Genomic DNA, 19,406 nt, shown 5'->3' with positions numbered 1-19,406 from the left:
AGTGGATGAAAGAAATCTAATATATAACCTCACTACTAATTAATTTCAATCTTTTTGTCTTTTACCTATAAGGTTTTCCTGTGGAAACTGTTCAACAGACGCAGTTTCTGAGAAAGTAGTTTTTGTTTTTTGTGGAAAGAAAATTATATGAGAATAACATTAAGAAATCACATGTATGTATTCCTCCCAAAAGAGGCAGAGATATTTTGGTTTTAGAAGAGAGGGCAAAAGGATGGTGTTATATAGTATAAAGTATTAAACAAGTATGTCCCACATGCCTTATCATCTTCCTTCCTACAGGTAGAACCTTCATATAAATTTCGACTATTTACTTGTACATTAGTCCTCAAACCAGTCTTATGAACCATTCTAATTTTAAACATTATTGAGTATCCCAAAGAGCTTTTGATTTATATGGGTAATATCTATAAATACTTACCATACTAGAAACTAAAATGTAGAAATTTAAAAATATTTATTCATCCAAAAATAATAAACCCGTTACATGCTAACATAAAATATATATTTTATTAGAAATAGCTATATTTTCAGGGCACCTGAGTGGCTCAGTCAGTTGAGCATCCGACTCGATTCCAGCTCAGGTCATAATCTTCTAGCTCATGGGATCAAGCCCTGTCTCAGGATCTGCACTGTCAGTGCTTGGGAACGTCTCTCCCTCTCTCTCTGCCCTTCTCCCACTCATACTCTTTGTCTCTCTCTCAAGCTAAATAAATATTTATAAATAAAAATAAAAATACCTCTATTCTCCAAAAATGCATAGAGGAATAGCCTTGTTTTACATGTTGTAAATCTCTTTAATGTATAGCATCATAAAAGGAAACTGAGTTCTCATACTTGTTTCTGGATTCACTCTGTTGCCATATGTTTGCACTATATGAAGAAAATCCAATCTGACACAGATGTATAATTAGAAAAGGAAAGAGAACGTTAATAGACTTTTCAGAGAATCCTGAATATCCTTCTTTGATACTATACCAAGACTTGACAAGTGAGAGTTTCTTTAAGATTAATTACAGTGTGGATTCTGAGTCATTATCAACCAACTTATACTCCTACATTAAAAGCCAATGATCTTTCTTTTATTTTTAATGGATTGTTATGGGTTAGTAACATCATACATTGATTAGGTGGAAAATAATGCGTTATTTGTAGATTTCTCTTATGCAAATTTCTATTATGCAATAGTAAATTTTTAAAATTACACATGTTAGTATTACCAATCTTGTCAGAAGGTCTTTAAGCACTGGGTGGCTGCCAAGCTTACAGTGACAGATATAAGTTTTCCAAAATTCTAATTTTTGCTTGAAAGTTCAAACTTCTATCACTGGTAATAAATACTGTCAGTTGTGTTCCTTTAAGTGACAAGCATACTTATTTCAATTTCAAAAAATGTCTGCCATATTCGAGGTCTGATAATCAGTTTGTTAGATGTTGTTTTACATAAAACATGGTGTTCCATGGTAACAGCAGCTAAGCCAACTCACAAATGCATACAGTGGCATGAGTACTCTTCCTCAAGACAGCATAATTTGCTATTCAAAAGAGAAGTGCTTAATGCATATGTCCCATCTCATTATGCCAAATATTAAAAAGACGTGTACTCAAGGGTTGAGATTTATCATTTTTGGGGGGAATGAGGGCATGCAATAGGGAAGAATATACTCAACGACTACTAGAACAGTTTGGTATCAATGATTTGATTCCTGATTTGTATCTCTTATCTTTCTTCAGAATAGTTTCAGTGATTGTCTTCTTAAAACATGTTTCCATCATGTGCTTGCTTAGCATTGTTAATTTCTTCCATAAAATTAAAAATCATTTTACTCATGAACAGTCTCCTGCCTTTCCCTATGGTCAGTTTATTACTTTAGTCAAGCAAATTTACATAGCAGTTTTTAATATTGTTTACCATTCTCTATCACCAAATCATTTGGGGGGCCACTCTTCCAATTTGGATGTTCTACCTTTCTTCCCTAAAGAAGAATATTTCAGTCAAAACTCCCTTTCTCCTGACTTCTAAGTTTTACATTTTCCTGTCATTATAGAGCCTTTGCCCAAGCCTTTTTGCCTTTCCATCTTTTTTGTATGCATCCCCCAATTAACTGTTTCAAGTTTCAGTTCATTTATTGTTGGTTATATATGTATCTATGCGATTTTTCACAATTAGGCTAATACTTCCATCTGGGGGCTAGTCGCTTAGTATCTAACATAACATTTTAAACAGAAGAAGCATGTTACATGCTGTTAAGATTATATTCACAGAAAAGGTAGGACTTTTAAAGATATCTGGAAAATGTATTATTTCCAAAGTAATGTGCTATGACCATTTTTTTGGTACAAGTCACAACCACAGGTTGCCACTCCATGCTTTGAGCCAAGAGAATAGGGTGTCAAAACAAGAGATTTGTCAATAAAGAAAAAACTAATAAGCATATTAGAAAATCTCTTTGTATTTCAAAGGGAAAACATTAACATTCTTATTTATAGTATTAGCAATTAGTAGACTTCCCTAATTGGAGTCACTTTCAGTAATGGTAATTTGGTCTCTAACTAAACATTGAATCCAACATTGAGAGCTTTTCCCATAATCAAAGTCCACATTCAATTCAAATTTTGGCTTTAATCTAAGGGTTTAGTCAGGATAGACACTCTATACATAAATGCAGTGCCCATTGTAATACAATACCGCTAATTCTCTTAATTCAACAAATGGAAATCACGAACAACTATCAGAAGTTGCTGATAAAGTCTAAGTGTTACATTAATATTTCTCCTTTGATGTGGGAGCTACAGTGGACTTTATAGTAGGTAGAATAATGTTACCTGGATGTCATTGATTAGTCACCAAACCAAAAAAATCATGATGTTAATATGAACAATATTAAAACTTGATAAAATACAAATGGCTTTAACTTTGCTATCAAAAAATTCCTCTAATTCTCAGATTCTAAAAGAAATAAGCATCCCATTTCATTATCCAGTGAAACTATATAATAAAAGCCACTATTTATTTCAGTTCATTTTAAAGATTCTTACATAATTGCCAGTTAAAGGCAGTATAAAAAAAGTAGAATTTAGGCAGACATTTATTTCCATACAATAGGGCTACTCAAAGTCTTAATTTAAGTATGTATTTACCCTTCTGGCTCTTTTCTTTAGAACCTGTTCAGTGTCTGGAACATAGTTTATATATACTCAATAATTGTTGCTGAATGAATCATAAGTAATTTCTGGTAGGTTAGAACAGAGGAGAATTTATTAATTGTACTTTTCAAAGTAATCATTCTAAAATGCATCCCACCCAACCAACACAAAGAATAGAAAAATATATGTAATATTTGTCACACTGTTCTTGAACCACCACCACCCTTCTCCACCTTCCTCCCCCTCAGTATTACACAGACAGATGAATAGAGCCTTACATCTACATCTTTGTCTCTGAATCTTGATAGCTTTTCTACAAGAGAGATGATAGCTGGTATTTGGTTCACAGACCTTAAAGAAAAGATAATAGGGCCAAACTGTATTATTTTTTAAGAGAAAATGTCAAGAACAAAAAATGAAAATGTCAAAAGATAGGTTGATATACTGTATTACTCAAAGATAGTTTTGTTGGGAGAGCTGACCAAGTGATTTACTAACAGCTTTTACTGGACAGTCTTTGGATTACAATGTAGATGAAAAATAAATGGGAATCCATTTCATGTTTACTCTAGCCAGGAATTTGACAGATAGAGGAAAAAAATAGGAAGACACAATTAAAGTCTACAAAAATGTGGAGTTTTTTTGTTCAGGTTTCAAAATTATAAGCAATAATTTTGTACTGGAAATTTTTTACAAAGGGCCTACTTATCTATCTTTATCTTTACATCCTTTAACTACATAAACCGCCTTTCATTACTGATCACATCTGCATACAGGTAGATGTTATGAAATTGTGTAAATCTGATGTTTAATTGGGATATAGGTGCAAAAGTCAATAGAGGGGCGCCCTTGGTATATTCAGTTCATAATAGATGAAGATCTCAGTGGTGAATCCTAGATAAGATTAGGCTCTGTGGTGGTTCCTAAGGAAAAGTTTGTTTAGCCACTTAGTAAGGTTGCTTGATTCCATAAACATACATGGAATGTCCATCATGTGTCAGGGATTTTCTAGGTATGGATATATAAAGATAATATTGGTGAGCATTACTTCCCATTATGGAGTAGTCTCCAATGGATACAGAGTAATTAACTGAGTAAAAACATAAAAGAAATATAGAGAAAAATAAATGTTCTTCATTGCTTAAAGCCATATTACTGCCTACTTCTAAAGAGTTACTAGGATGTCATACTTATTTTTGATGATTATTTGATGCCTGCTAACCAATGATATTCTTGTTGATGGATAATATAGAAGTCTAAAAGCCTAAGGAGGTCTCCTTTTAAACGTTTTTATTTCTTGGTATCAATAAGCATTAAATTTATTATTTACATCCTGTATTCTTCATTCTATTTTCCTACACAAAGAGATCTCACGATGAAGTTCTAAAGTAAAATACACTTAAACATAAATCCCAACCACTCTTGAATGTATGTTTATTATTAACTCTGTAAAGACAGACAATATAATCTCTCCCTTCTGACTATATATTTTTCAATACTGTGAAAATATAGCAAAATGTTAAAGTATTTATCCCTTTGATTTTTGGTTATGTCAAGAAATAAAGTGTTGCTTACTTGAGTAATTTAATATTTTCCACATATAATTACTGGTGATTTGAATGGCAAATCATCAGTGCAGATGTTTGAGTTAGTCCCCTGTTTGCCTTCTCTAAATTTGTTTTCTGTTGAGCGTGCACATGCTGGGATTTCAAGTAATATTAAAGAATGATTTCTCATTGTTTTCCTAAAAAGTTGGGTTTTACTTTCATGCCTTTGTAAAAACATATTTTGCTACTGTTTGGGCAGAGCTATATGCTTTATTTGACAATAAGCTACTATAATTTTCTCATTTCAAAAACCAATGCTTTATAGGGCATCTGGGTGGCTCAGTTGGTTGAGTGTCTGACTTTGACTCAGATCATGATCTCAGTTTGTGGGTTCTAGCTCTGCTTTGGGCTCTGTGCTGACAGCATGGAGCCTGAAGCCTGCTTCAGAATCTGTGTTTCTCTCTCTCTCTCTGACCCTCCCCCATCACAAAAATAAACACTATTAAAAAAAAAAACAAAACCCAATGTCTTTAATTCTGACTTTATGCTCTAATCTTTATAAAATAGTTCATTTCTCCTATGTAAGTTAAATTGGGTCATTCCATTGTCCTATTTTGCTGGTCAGTGTGAAATATTTAAAATGAGTACATGGACTTCTCAATTCTTCTCTACAAATTAAGGACTATTATACCTTGTTTTAGCTTTTGTTTGTAATCAATCTTTTGTAGTGAACCAAGTGACCAAATAAGACAATCACTAAGATTTCACTAAATCCTTATATAGCAACAGCACTAATGCATATGTTCTCTTTACATTTCTGTTTTGTCCATCTACTCTGGAATTTAGGTTACTAGATTGCGATTTGGTATTAAACAACAGCCATGTTGAAAGAAGTTCTGAAAAGCGGTCATATAGATCCTTTACAGATTTGTCTATAAACTTGTTGCTGAGGATACAGATTTTTACATTATAAGGCACCTTTGAATAAAATGATCTTTACAAGCCAGTTACACAAATCAAATATTTCTTATACTATAAGAACTGTGTAGGGGCACCTGGGTGTCTCAGTCGGTTAGGCGTCCCACTTCATCTCAGGTCATGATCTCATGATTCGTGTGTTCGAGCCTTGCGTCAGGCTCTGTGCTGACAGCTCAGAGCCTGGAGCCTGCTTCAGATTCTGTGTCTCCCTCTCTCTCTGCCCCTATCCTGCTCACACTGTATCTCTCTCTCTCTCAGATATAAATAAAGCATTTAAAAATTAAAAAAAAAAAAGAACTGTGTAACTGGCTTGTTTAAAACAAACTAGATGTTCCTCTTTACATTGTTTACCAGCAAACCTAGAAGAAAACATGTAGTCCATCACAACCAAACACATAGGATCTTATGACATATATTTTGTGTACTAACCTCATCCATACTTCATTTTTTTTTTTACAAATATTTTATTTATTTTTGAGAGAGAGATAGAGACAGCATGAGCAGGGAAGGGTCAGAGAGAGAGGGAGATACAGAATCTGAAGCAGGCTCCAGGCTCTGAGCTGTCAGCACAGAGCCTGATGCAGGGCTGGAACCCACAAACCATGAGATCATGACTTGAGCTGAAGTCGGACGCTTTTCCGACTGAGCCACCCACATGCCCCATCATCCATACTTCATCTTAACATCCCTGCTTGTAATATTGTTTTCCCCATTCAGTTATTCAGTTTTGTTATTTTCAATTGTGATAAAGCACATATAACATAAAACTTACCATCTTACCCATTCTTTAAGTGTACAGTTCAGTAGTGTTAAGTACACTCACATTACTCTACAGTCTATCTCCATAGATGTTTTCATCTGGCAAAACTAAAATTCTATTCTCTTAAACAACAATTTTGCATTTCCCTCTCACCTCAGTCCCTGACAACCACCACTCACTCTACTTGCTCTTTCCATGAATTTATCTACTCTAGGTACCTCAAATAAGTATTTTTCTCTTTGTGATTGACTTACTTAGCATAATATCCTAAAGGTTCATCCATGTGGTAGCATGTGTAAGAATTCCTTTTCTTTTGGGGCGCCTGGGTGGCTTAGTTGGTTAAGCGTCCGACTTTCGCTTAGGTCATGATCTCGTGGTTCATGGGTTCAAGCCCCACGTCAGGCTCTGTGCTGACTGCCAGCTCAGAGCCTGGAGCCTGTTTCAGAGTCTGTGTCTCCCTCTCTCTCTGACCCTCCCCTGCTCACGCTGTCTCTCTCTCTCTCTCTCTCACCCCTAGAAATAAATAAAAATATTAAAAAAAAAAAAAAGAATTCCTTTTCTTTTTAAGGCTGAATAATGTTCCATCTCTTGTATATATATACCACATTGTATATATCCACTCATCTGCCAGACACGGGTTGCCTCCACCTTTTGGCTATTGTAAATAATACTGCTATGAATGTGAGGGTACATCTTCAAAACCCTGCTTTCAATTCTTTTGGGTATTTACACAGAAGTGGAATTGCTGTAATTTCTTGAGGAACTACCATACTGTTTTCCATGGCAGCTGCACCATTTTATATTCCCAAAAACCATACATGAGGGTTCTGATTTGTCCACATCCTTGTCAGCACTTACTATTTTCCAGTTTTCTGATGGTAGTCATTCTAATGAGTGTCAGGTGGTATCTCACTGTGGTTTTGATTTGTCTTTCCTTAATGATTAGTGATGTTTAACATCTTTTCATATGCTTTTTGGCCATGTGTATATCTTCTTCGTGGAAATATCTATTCAAGTATTTTGGCCATTTTTAAAAATATTTTTATTTATTTCTAGGAGAGAGAGAGACAGCGTGAGCAGGGGAGGGTCAGAGAGAGAGGGAGTCACAGACTGAAACAGGCTCCAGGCTCTGAGCTGGCAGTCAGCACAGAGCCCGACGCGGGGCTCGAACCCACGAACCGCGAGATCATGACCCAAGCGAAAGTCGGACGCTTAACCGACTAAGCCACCCAGGCGCCCCGATTTTGCCCATTTTTAAATTGTGTTATTCGTTTTCTCATTGTTGAGTTTCAGGAGCTCCTTATATATTCTGGAAACTCACCCCTTATAAGATATATAATTTGCAAATATTTTCTCTCATTCCTTGTGTTGCCTTTCAACTCTACTGATTGTGTCCTTTGATGCACAGAAGTTTTTAATTTTAAAATAGTCCAATTTATCTATTTTTCCTTTTGTTTCCTGAGTTATTTTTACTTTGATTAAACCTCACAAGTATTCTATAAGCTGCCTTATACTCTCCCTAGGAGAGAATATAGATAATAATGTAGTCACTCACTCTTCAGTATTAGCTATCCTGTTATTTTCCTATGACATCTTAACTATTTGTACCTTGTTATGAACCCTTTTTAATTTGTTAATGGAATGAATATAAACAAATAGTGCCTACATATTTCGACAGAAGTTATTTATGTATGAAGACAATTTTTCATGGGCCCCCTGTATTTTTAACTGACTGGCCCTTGCTCCTGACCATCTTTTCAAAGAGGATTGTGTGGTAGACAGCCTTGGAAGAAAAGGTAAGTGTGCTCACAGCCTTAGACAATGGAGATAGTGTCTTCCTCTAGAATAAGAATAGGCATGCTTATAGCCCATTATAAAAAAATTTACATTCCCTAAACTCAGAATTCCTCTTTTGTAATGCAATCTACTGAATGTGAAGGTGTCAGCTGGCTCTTTTCATTGCCATCTGGGAATTGTGGCTCAAGGAATCCGGACAACAAAAGACATAAACACCGGCTACTGCTATTGCTGTAAGAAACTGTCTTTTGTCTCAGGCCTTGGAAGTTCATGTCTTCTCTGAGCATCGATGAAACTATCAGGCTAACTTGTTAGCTTGCAAGTAGAGAAAAACTCAAACCCTTCATGGTGCTTGGCAAGATATTATAAGGATTTTTGTGAATATACTTGGAAGTCATTTAGCCTAATCTCCTACTCAGTCAAGACTTTCTTCTACACATCTTGACAGATGGCATTCTAAATATCACTTAAATGATTCCAGTAAGAGGAAAACTCTTCTTAAAACCTATTGCATCATTGGTCCCTCCTTATGTGAACTGAAGTATTTATAACTTCATAATACTGGATTTTGCCTGGCCTCATCTGGTATTGCATACAATAATTATTCTATTTTCTACATGACAGTTCTTTGTATTTGAAAGTGCTTACTTAGTCTCCACTAATCTTATTTAACTCTCTAGACTTACCATTTTTGTTCCACATCATCACACACTATGTTCTCCAGACCCACTAGACACTCTAGACACACTACAGTATGGTGATAATTCTCACAGATGCTTACAGAACTATAGATGAATTCAATACACTATATGGCTAAGGCACAATTTAGTGAAAATATCATTTATTATTCGGACAGAATGCATTTGATTGATTTAACAAGTTTTATGTACAGTTTTTGTAGTTCTGTCATAGTGCCACATTCAGCTTATGATTAGTTAGGGTATTCAGACTTTTTCCACATAGTCAAACCACGATTGTATTTGGAAACTAATTTTTTAAATCTATAACACAAGATTTTTATTTTTAACTAGTCCAGATCATTTTGAATTTTGCTTCTGTCATCAGTGACATTAGTTCCTTGTTAGATAAAATTTATGCCATCTGAAAATTTTATAGACATCCTTTCAATCACTTAATCTTATTCACTAATGGAAATATTGTTCACAAAAAAAGTCTAAGGACAAGGCATTAAGTTCTTTCTTTCATAACAACAGACCATACTTCAATATTATTGATCAGTTGTCTGGCCAGTTATAATCTAATGAATGATGTCATTACCTAGCATAAATGTCACCATCGTATCCACAAGAATATCATGCTTTGGTGAAATTAAAATAATCCACATTTGTTTGAATTCTCTAGATCTATTTCTAAAGAAATATTTCAGTACCTTACTATTAAAGTAAGAGGAGTGTCATTCAGAAGGATGAATCAATGCTAATTTACCTTGCTACTGACCAAGCAAGGTAAAGAGAACTGGATTTAGGCATCTTTGCCTAAGCAAGAAATTGCTTTTCTGATCCCTAATCTCATATAAAGCCAAAGCCATAAGCCCCTAAAAGAGTGATAGCTAACCTCATTCACAAATCCTGGCAAAAGTCCATGTCTTCTGGTAGAGAAATAGAAGCAAAACACATCTGTCTCTGGGGAAATAGATAGGAAACTCTCATGCCTCCAATGTGACTTTTTGGTGCATTTGGAAACATGCTATATTTTTATAGTGGTGATGGTTATAAACTTGCAAAAATGTCTCAAACTATACACTTTAAAAAGGTGAATACTACTGTATATAAATTAAGCTTCATAAAACTGATTTAAATAAAAGGATATTAAAGTTAATTTTCTAAAAATTAGAGAATAAAGATGAGACTAAAGAACATGAAATCAATATTGCTTATAAAAACAAACTGAATTTTGAAATGGTAATCATTAACATTAAAATATAGGTCTAAATAGATCTCTCAAGGAAAATGAATGAAGCAGAGGTACCTATTTAGTAGTTTTATTTAGATCATTAAAACTCTTATAAGTTCTCTTACAGTGATTTCTAACTAAAAATATGTTACAGATGAAGAATGTATTATTTCTTCCACATGTCATTAAAATGTTTGCTAACTTTATCATCTATTACTCTTAATGTACATGAAAAGCAGAAATGTACAACATAATCTTCTGTTTACATTGTGATGAAATGAGAAATTAACAATGAGAGCTATAATAATAAAAACTACCCTTTGGAAATAGAACAATGGTATCTTAAGTAATTTTTCAATCAAAGAGGAATACAAGTCTATAATTAGAGACTAAGGAAAAAAATATGAAAATAAAATATACTCTATCATGCTTAAGGATATAGTCAAAGCTAAAATCAAGTTTAAAAGATCATAGCTATAGATTCTTCCTTTTTTTAGAAAGAAAACATGAATATATTGAATATTAACTGAAGTTAAGAAGAGAAATAATAAAATAAAATCTAGAGGGAACAAAAATGAATTAATAAATATAAAAGTAGAAATGAATGAACTGAAAGACAGGAAGAACAGTAGAATCAATGGCTAAATCTAAGATTAGTTTGTTGGAAAGACTATAAAAATGCAAAACTTCTGGTAACTCAATACTAGCATAATATTTCATAAAAATCACAGAATAATAATAATAATAATATCACCTTATTTTTATGTTTGTTCACTTTTGTCCTGGATATTGTTCTGTTCTATTATTCATTTTCTTAATTCTTTAATATTCTGTTTATTAATTTGAGTGTTCTTTTGAATCAGTAATTTATACAAAGCATCCCTACAAAAAGTCAAAAGGCAAAGTCCACAAGATCATGTTGATAGAAACAAAGGATATTTGAAAAATATCTTGATATTGATAATAACTCTTGAAACAAAACAGGTTTTTTTCCCTCATACTAGTCCACAATTGTAACTATCAGTGAAATATTAAAACATCCCTAGATAACTTCATTCATTTAAATTTCTTTAAAAAGTATTGTAGCCTATGCAGTAAGAGAAGAAAAAAGACGTGAATATTGAAATGTAGCACAAATCATCATCATTTGCAGATGGTGTGACTAAAACTAAATTATTGCAATGTTAGATCAAAAGAATACAAAAAAATAATTATTTTTAAAATATGTATATATGGGAAGCCTGGGTGGCTCATTGGGCTAAGTGTCCAACTCTTGATTTTGGCTCAGGTCATGATCCCAGGGTTGTGGGATCAAGCCCCACGTCAGGTTCCTCACAGAGCATGGAGACTGCTTAAGATTCTCTCTCTCTCCACCCCTCTGCCCCACTCCTCTACTCATGCTCTCTCTCTCAGTATCTAAAATTTTAAAAAATAAAAAATAAAATAAATAGAAAAGATTTTTAAAAATACATATGTAAATGTTAGCAATAAGTAATTAGGAAATAATGGAAAAAATTCTATTCTTACTATACATATATGTAAATATGCTTCTCAAATTTTAAGATGCATACAAGTGACCTGAGGGTCTTATTAAAATGTAGATTCAGCATGTTTGAGGTGGGTAGCAAGATTTTATATTTCTATGGGCTCTTAGGTTCAGCTGATAATGCCTTGAGTAGTAAGGTAGGCATGTATATATTCTCATATATAATTTTAAAGCTTAAGAATTAATAAGAAATTAGTAAAACTTCCATTTTTCAAAAAAGTAAAAAGAAGGTTAAAATGTTACTAGAGGAGATTTGAAAAAATATTTAGATGAGGAAGAGAAATGTCACATCCCAGGATGGGAAGACAACACTATAAAAATGTCTCTTCTAACTAAAATTAATCTAATCCTTTTATTTTAACACAATGAAAACCACTGAATGTGTTTTTTTGTAACTGTAATAGATGAACATTATAAAATTCATCAGGAATAATAAACATGCCAGATAACAATTTTTTTTTCACAAAAAAGGATATTAGGCAGTTCCCGTCCAGAAATTAAGGTGTATTTTAAAGCGACAGTAATAATTTTTTAAGTTTATTTATTTCTTTTGAGAGAGAGAGAGCAAGCACAAGCAGGGGAGGGACAGAGAGAAGGAGGGACAGAATCCCAAGCAGACTTGGCACCATGGGCAGCATGGCAGAGAGCAATGCGGGTCTCAAACTCACAAACTATGAGAGCATGACCTAAGTCAAGATGGAGAGGCCAGCATTTAACCGACTGAGCCACCCAGTCACCTGTAAAGTGACAATAATTAAAACAATTTGTTCTGTATAGAAACAGAGAGATAAAAAGTTTAAGATACAAAGTCCAGCCACTGATCCTACTTAGTGCATGTAAACTTAGTATATAATAGAGGTGGCATATCAATCACTGAGAGAAAGATAAATTATTTGAAAAGTGAATTGAGACGCCTCAAATAATCACCAGAAGAGACTTACATTCTGGGTTTACAACAACATTATGACCTTGGGACTTAATAAAACAAGTGCACATCCATTCATGCACACAAATCAAATTATGTGAACTTTAATATAAAAGATTAATTCCAAAGCACTTACAAATGCAAATCATAAAAAGCATAAGATATACCACAGCCAACAAATTGATACAGAAAATGTCCTTTTGTCTATTGTAATATTTATTATTTTACATGATCTCATTCTGTTAGAACAGTGCTCATCAATTGAACGAGCAATCATGGCCTGTTACTAACACTCTCTCTATTCTTCTGACAAAAATTCAATGAGTTCTGTAATTTAGCTATTCTCTTTAACATGATCTTGTTTTTTACCAAAAGCCTTATCAACATACCTAAATCAGAGGTATTTCTTTGGTAATAAAATCAGACCATCAGCACAGAGTGCTTCTCTCTCTGATTTTAATTGTACAATTGTTGGGCTTTTTGTTTGTTTTTTCACTTTAACCCTAGTCAGATTGTCCATGTTGGTCCTAGACTGCCTCCTATAGCTCCCCAAAGGGCATAGACTGATGAATGATTAAGAACTTTTAAATCTACATTTCCTTTACAAGTTGCACACACATAAAATACATCTTAAAAAGGGTATGTCATTTTAGAAAGCATAAAATAAATTACTAAAAGTGTAAAAACTAGGCTTCACAATCATTGCTAACATTTCCTTGCTAAATATCTAATAAGGCATATTATAAGCACACAGTGAATGTTGCAATAATTATGAGAGCCAGAAATAATAAATTGCCAAATATAATATCTCATCTCAAATTTCTAAACATTCTTTTATAATTATACCTCCACCTCTCAGGGTAGACTGGGTCCAGGTCTTCTTTGGGTCCATCAGGTAAAGCTGTGATTCACATGGTACAGTGTAAGGTGATGTTATTGTTAAAAGAAACTATTCCCGTCTACCAATAGTTATTTCTAAGCTCATGTTCTCTACTTGTATTTCTTCAACACCAGAAAGAGGACTTGTAATTACAATTTTTTTAATCTATCATTTTTCTAAAGTTACACTGAAACAATTCCTATGTTGTTTACCTCATCAACCCTCACTGCCCATGAAAATCTTCTCCTTCACTTACATCCCAAACTATTTTGATGACTCTTCTTCTCCTTCCTCCCTCTTTTTTTTTACCACACTCAGGTCTGCATTTTTGTCAGAAGAATTTATCTGACAAAGCAAGATTGTTAGAGAATAGCTCAGCAATGCTGGAACACTACATCATGGGCAACAAAATGTCAAAGGCTAGAAACATCTATTCAGTAAGGATTTTGTCCCATCACATTTGTAGGCACTTAGTAAAAATCCACAAGTGAATGAATGATTACAAAAAGAGAGGGAAGAATTAGCTATAAGTGCAAGAAAAAATTCTAGTTTGTCAGAAGACCTAGGCCCTTGACAGAGCTCTGATCTTATTCCCTCTGGTCTACTTTTACAAAATTACCTTTACAACGATAAAATACATAAACATACCTTGTAAACATACTCTTTTTCTGAATTAACATAAAGTATTAGTATTCAGTACTGATATGGAATGAATTCATGTAATAGTTTTTAAATTTCCAACATTTCAATCAGAAATCACCAAAGGAAATAATCTGTGTTCTTGGGGTTTAATGTATTCGTTTGTACAAATTGTTAATCATAGGGTAAAGTAAAACTTCACTAATTTAGGCTGCTTTAATTCAGAAATCATCGTAGGAAAAGCCATCTGTGTAATATGAAGTACTGTGGCTAGAGACAGGAAACACAATAAACTTGAAACCTTTCATCGACTAATTTGTTGTGTATGATTTTAGAAAAGTCCCATAACCTCCCTGGTTTCTGTTAACCTGTGTTTAAAGTGAGCTAAATTATTCACTCAAGCCACCTCGTCATCATATAATTCTATAATTCTACATGGGCAGGTAGATGTTTCTTTTATATTTTACACTGACTATAAGTAATAGATCTGGGAACGGAATTTTCTTGTTGGCATGTTTTTTTAATCTGGACGTGACAAGGCTTCAGGGATCACATGAATTCACTAAATTTTGGCACTTATGTTTGTGTGCATTTTTCTGGGCAGAGATACACAGCTTACATCTGATTCTCAAAAAGCTCTGTGAACTTCTCAAGAAAGACTAAAACCCAGTTACTTCAATAATGAATTAATTCCAAGTGGTTCACATTAACTTGTAAAAACAAGCTCACAAGAAGTTTGCTTACTAATACTGTGTTGGTTCTGTAACATTCTGTATCCCACATCAGTAACACTACACACTCTGTTAGTATAAGCTACATTTCAAACTTTCATTAATAGCTCTGTCTCCACCTGGTGATGGGCCATGGACAACATTTGTCTAGTTCATCTCGTTATATCAAATACCTTGCATAGTGCTTAACTCTCAGTGAATCAAAGAAGGGAAATGTCTACCAGTTAATCTCTAGTAGAGAAGATAACTGGGAAATGATCATCTTCATCTGGGCATGGATTGAGATTCTAGAACTCACATGATGAAAAATCAGCAAGATAGATAATCTTATCCTCAAGCCAAGTCTCATAATTTCATTAAAGAAGAAATGGAAACCCAAAATCAGTAAGGCCTCACCAAAAGTGACAAGGTCAAGACTAGAGTCCTCAACCAATGGTACATGATTCCTTTCATGCCACCACATTGTCCAGCTGAAGGAAGACACAGAACCTACTTATTTATCAAGTACAAATAAACATGTCACCCAAATCCCAGTCCCTTTCTTTTAACTGTAATTCAACAACTAATAAACTCCTCCATTATAAATACACATTACCCTAAATAACCTCTGATTTTTGCCTGATTTATTAACATTAAAAAATAAAATGACATCATGTCTTATTGTAATATAAGTTGAATTCAAATCTTTTGTCACTGTCATATCTACAAAAGATATTCAGTGCTATAAATAAAATTGCTTTCCTAATGCAAACATAATTAGTTTTTCAACTTGTTTATATGCCTTAACTGACAATTATAGGAAGAAAAGGACTTCATTCATTAGTATCTTTTAAAATATATAGTACGTAAAATGGAATACATGTTATTTCATTCCTATACACTTCTGGTAATTGACTTTTAAAAACCTAATAACATTTACATTCCTTTTTATCTTTTTACAGGAGCATTGTTTTAAACCCAGCTTATTTCCGAAATCATCTTCGCCAGGCAACAGTGTTTAGATGTCTGGAAAGATATTCAGAAGCTGCTCGGTATGTTTGCTATAACTTTTGTGAAGATTTATTTCAAGTTAAATTAATTTTATTCTCAGCTTCTGGTAATAGCATAATAGAACTTTCCATTTCTCTCATGGAGGATGATTTTACCAGAATTATTGTCTTATAAACGTCAAAGCAACAATTATTGACTATCTTTTTCTTTAATTAAAGCCATTCTGTGTTCATAACTCCTTGTAAAATTCAAACTTCCCAGCCATGAGGTCACTGATAATGATGGGAAAACTTCCAGGGAAGATTAGAAATGAACTTGACCTCTTGCTCTCAAGTAGGTTCCTGGTCCTTGTCATAATGACAAAATTCTGTAACTCTCTCTTTCTTGAGTTCTTGAAATGAAATCCAACCACATGAAAAAGACCTCAGGAGTGTCTTTCTAGAGGAGGTGGCATCACTCATAACACCAGGTTGTTAGAACTGTCCTAACATTTTGCCTTCTAGACCCGAGTATGTTTTATAAAAATCTAACAAAGAAGTCTTTAATACTCTCATCCCCAGAACGTAGACTTATGGCAAAAAAAAAAAAAAAAAAAAAAAAAGCAAGAATTATGCAACAGCATCTATGCCACACTCAGAATTCCTTCTCACCTATGACACCCAAGGCTTTTCTTCTTCTCAGATCAAGCTCATCCTGTTGGACTCTGCTTCCCTTTGATGAATTCTCCTCATTTTCTAGGGGACAGCTACCTGTTCTTTCCTACTTGTTGACTGTAGTATTCCAGGAATTTAGCAAGAAAACCTGAGTGGTTTCTACATTTAACTCCAAGCACAACTCCTAGGGAGATATCTGCAGTCATAGGGAGGAGAAGCCTAGGTTGCTGGTAGTTATTGTCTTTAGAACACTGGGAAATAACACTTTCTTGGAAAGTGAAGTTTAAGGAATTTAAGCAGGTAATAAAATGGTTCCATAAAATTAATACCATAAAGTTAACATGAATTCCATATTGTATAAGATGGTCCTAGGAATTACCAAAACTGAATTAAATGATGGATATGGAAGGCAAAATTAATCCCAACTACACTGACTTTGCAGTCAAATAACCAATATGCCACAAATCTATTTACTTGTGTATTACTGTGTATTTTTAAAAAATTAAAATACACCTATCAATCTCTTTTTTTACATTCTATTTTTCCTTATACTTTCTCTAATGTATTCCAACAAATGTACTCAATTATGACTTCCTAAATTTATTTTCTCCACTGACTTGCTTCTCGGACTCTCTTTCCACCCACATACTTTTCCTAGCTCTGTGAATGAGAGAATTTTTGAGGTGATGGTAAGCTTTCTTCTGTCCCATGCTTTTTTAAAAAAGTTCCTAGCTAAAAATGAAACTAACAGGTTCAACATAAACAGATATCACTATCTGTAAAATAGATTTTTTTTTTTTTTTCTGGGACACCTGTATGGCTCAGTTGGTTAAGTGTCTGACTCTTGATTTTGGCTCAGGTCATGATCTCAAGATTCATGAGTTTAGCTCCACATCGGGATCTTCACTGATGGTGAGGAGCCTGCTTAAGATTCTCTCTCTCTCCCTCTTTCTCTGCCACTCCCCTGCTCATGCTCTCTCTCTCTCTCTCAAAATAAATAAAATAAATATCAAAAATTTTTGATAGATTTTTCTAAGAGGTAGTGTATTAATGTGTCTTCTGAATCTAATAAAAAGATCAATATAAGAAGGCTAGATGCAACTTCAGAACTAGATTGCAACTAGTAAAAAACTGCTAGTGGTGTTCCCCGGACCAGCTTGTATAAACTCTAGAAAGCCAATTGTTAAATATTCTGCAATCTGGGGAGAGCCAGTTGTAAAAGTAGAAGAGAAATTAGCAATGGTGGGAGAATTTACACTACGAATTTACACTATGAAAATTGGCAAATGGTACAAATCCTGGCTTTTTTGGTTTGGGGGAGAGCCAGATTACCAGCATATCATAGACTATAACTTAATTGAATCAAGCATGACTGAGCTAAAGTTGTGACAAAAATTCTATATGTGTCCTAAAACAAACAAACAATGAGAACTTGAAAATTAGGAATTTGTCACTATTGGCCATGCAAAATTGGAACTAAATATCCATTGTCCTTGATATATATATATATATATATATATATATATATATATATCCCTGCAGTGAAATATGTATATCTGTTTAATATCATGGGATGACTGATGTGACAAATTCTTTGAGGAAGTTCCTGATAATTGTTGATTATGCTGGCATAGACTTTCCTACAGGAGACAGGTACAATTAATTTCAGACACATGTGTTTTTCATCTTAGTTTCCTTGGGAATTATAGTTCTCAATATACTGTATTAGTCATTATGTTTTCCCCAAGGAAAAGAATGCTGTGAACCATGAACATGAAAATCATAGAGTTCTTAGCAATTAGATTTATAGTATAAAACAATGAGTACAAATCAATATACAGAACATTCGTGTTTATCAATTAAATTCTTGAAGATTTGGGTAGTTTGGTTCAGGCCTCCTACAAGAATATTATATTAAAATTCATTGGAAAAGCCAACACATCAAAGTTATTTCCTCTAGAATGCCAAGTAGTCATGTTTCTGAAATTGAAAGTTACCAAATACAAAAAAAAAAAAAAATGCCATTACTATGTGACTTTGGAAGTCTTAAAACCATAAATCACAATGCAGTGGGTCATCTCTTTCTGATTCAAGTTAGAGTCCCTAGAAATTGGGCCAGCTAAGGTTTACTGAACCTAACCAGGTTAACCAAGGAAGGAATATCTAGTGAATAGGCCAGAAAAGGTCTCCAGGACAGCTTCATAAAAGCTCAGATTCTCAACCAGAGGAGACTAGAAAAAAATGCTATAACCTGTTGAATGGAAGGTATTAGTCAGCTTTACAACAATGAGCAAGAATATATAGATGGTAGAAAATGAATAAAAATAGGGCTAGTTTACTTTGGTTTGGGCTCTTCAGGGATGCTGTTCATCCTTGAGCAGACAGCTGGCACTGGTTAGCTGATGAAAGCACATTTTCAAACCATAAATCTAAGTTGAGATTGCTGTAACCCCCCAAGAAACAGCCAACCTGTGAGGCCTTGCCTGGAATAACAAGAACCCTAACTCTTTAACACCTTCGTTTCAATATACATAAAAGTATATGTGTTGAAATAGAATGTCCTTGCCCAAATCTGTCTTTTCTCCCCCAACACTCACACACACATGTGCCACACACATGCGTGCATGCGCACGTGTGCACACACACACACACATCATTAGGCACTACTTTTATAAGAAAGATGGTAAGACAAGAAAAATATGCAGAGATGTGAAGAGAACTAATGATTTTTGATCATATGAATGGCATGTCTTTTATTTCTATTTGCTCAATGACTTCCACAGAGTTTGGCATATACCAAGCACCAGTTGAGGGTTTGCAAATTAAATTAGCCAGTTTACGGTTAAGAACCATTTAGCTGCAGCAGTAAAGAGATATTACA

The 19,406-nt window shown here is 34.0% G+C and overlaps 1 protein-coding gene across 1 annotated transcript in view; it reads left to right on the top strand.

The window, feature by feature from the left end:
* Window positions 1-19,406, top strand: part of SPATA16 (spermatogenesis associated 16) — a 208,960-nt gene that overhangs the window by 74,963 nt on the left and 114,591 nt on the right. Inside the window, exon 4 of the mRNA XM_039236522.1 lies at window positions 15,824-15,913. Coding sequence (XP_039092453.1) covers window positions 15,824-15,913 — 90 coding nt within the window. The remainder of the gene's footprint in view (window positions 1-15,823; window positions 15,914-19,406) is intronic.

Source organism: Hyaena hyaena, unplaced genomic scaffold, assembly GCF_003009895.1.
Source record: "Hyaena hyaena isolate Hyena2069 unplaced genomic scaffold, ASM300989v1 scaffold_112, whole genome shotgun sequence".
Taxonomy (NCBI): Eukaryota; Metazoa; Chordata; class Mammalia; order Carnivora; family Hyaenidae; genus Hyaena; species Hyaena hyaena.
This window is presented reverse-complemented; position numbering and strand designations above follow the sequence as displayed.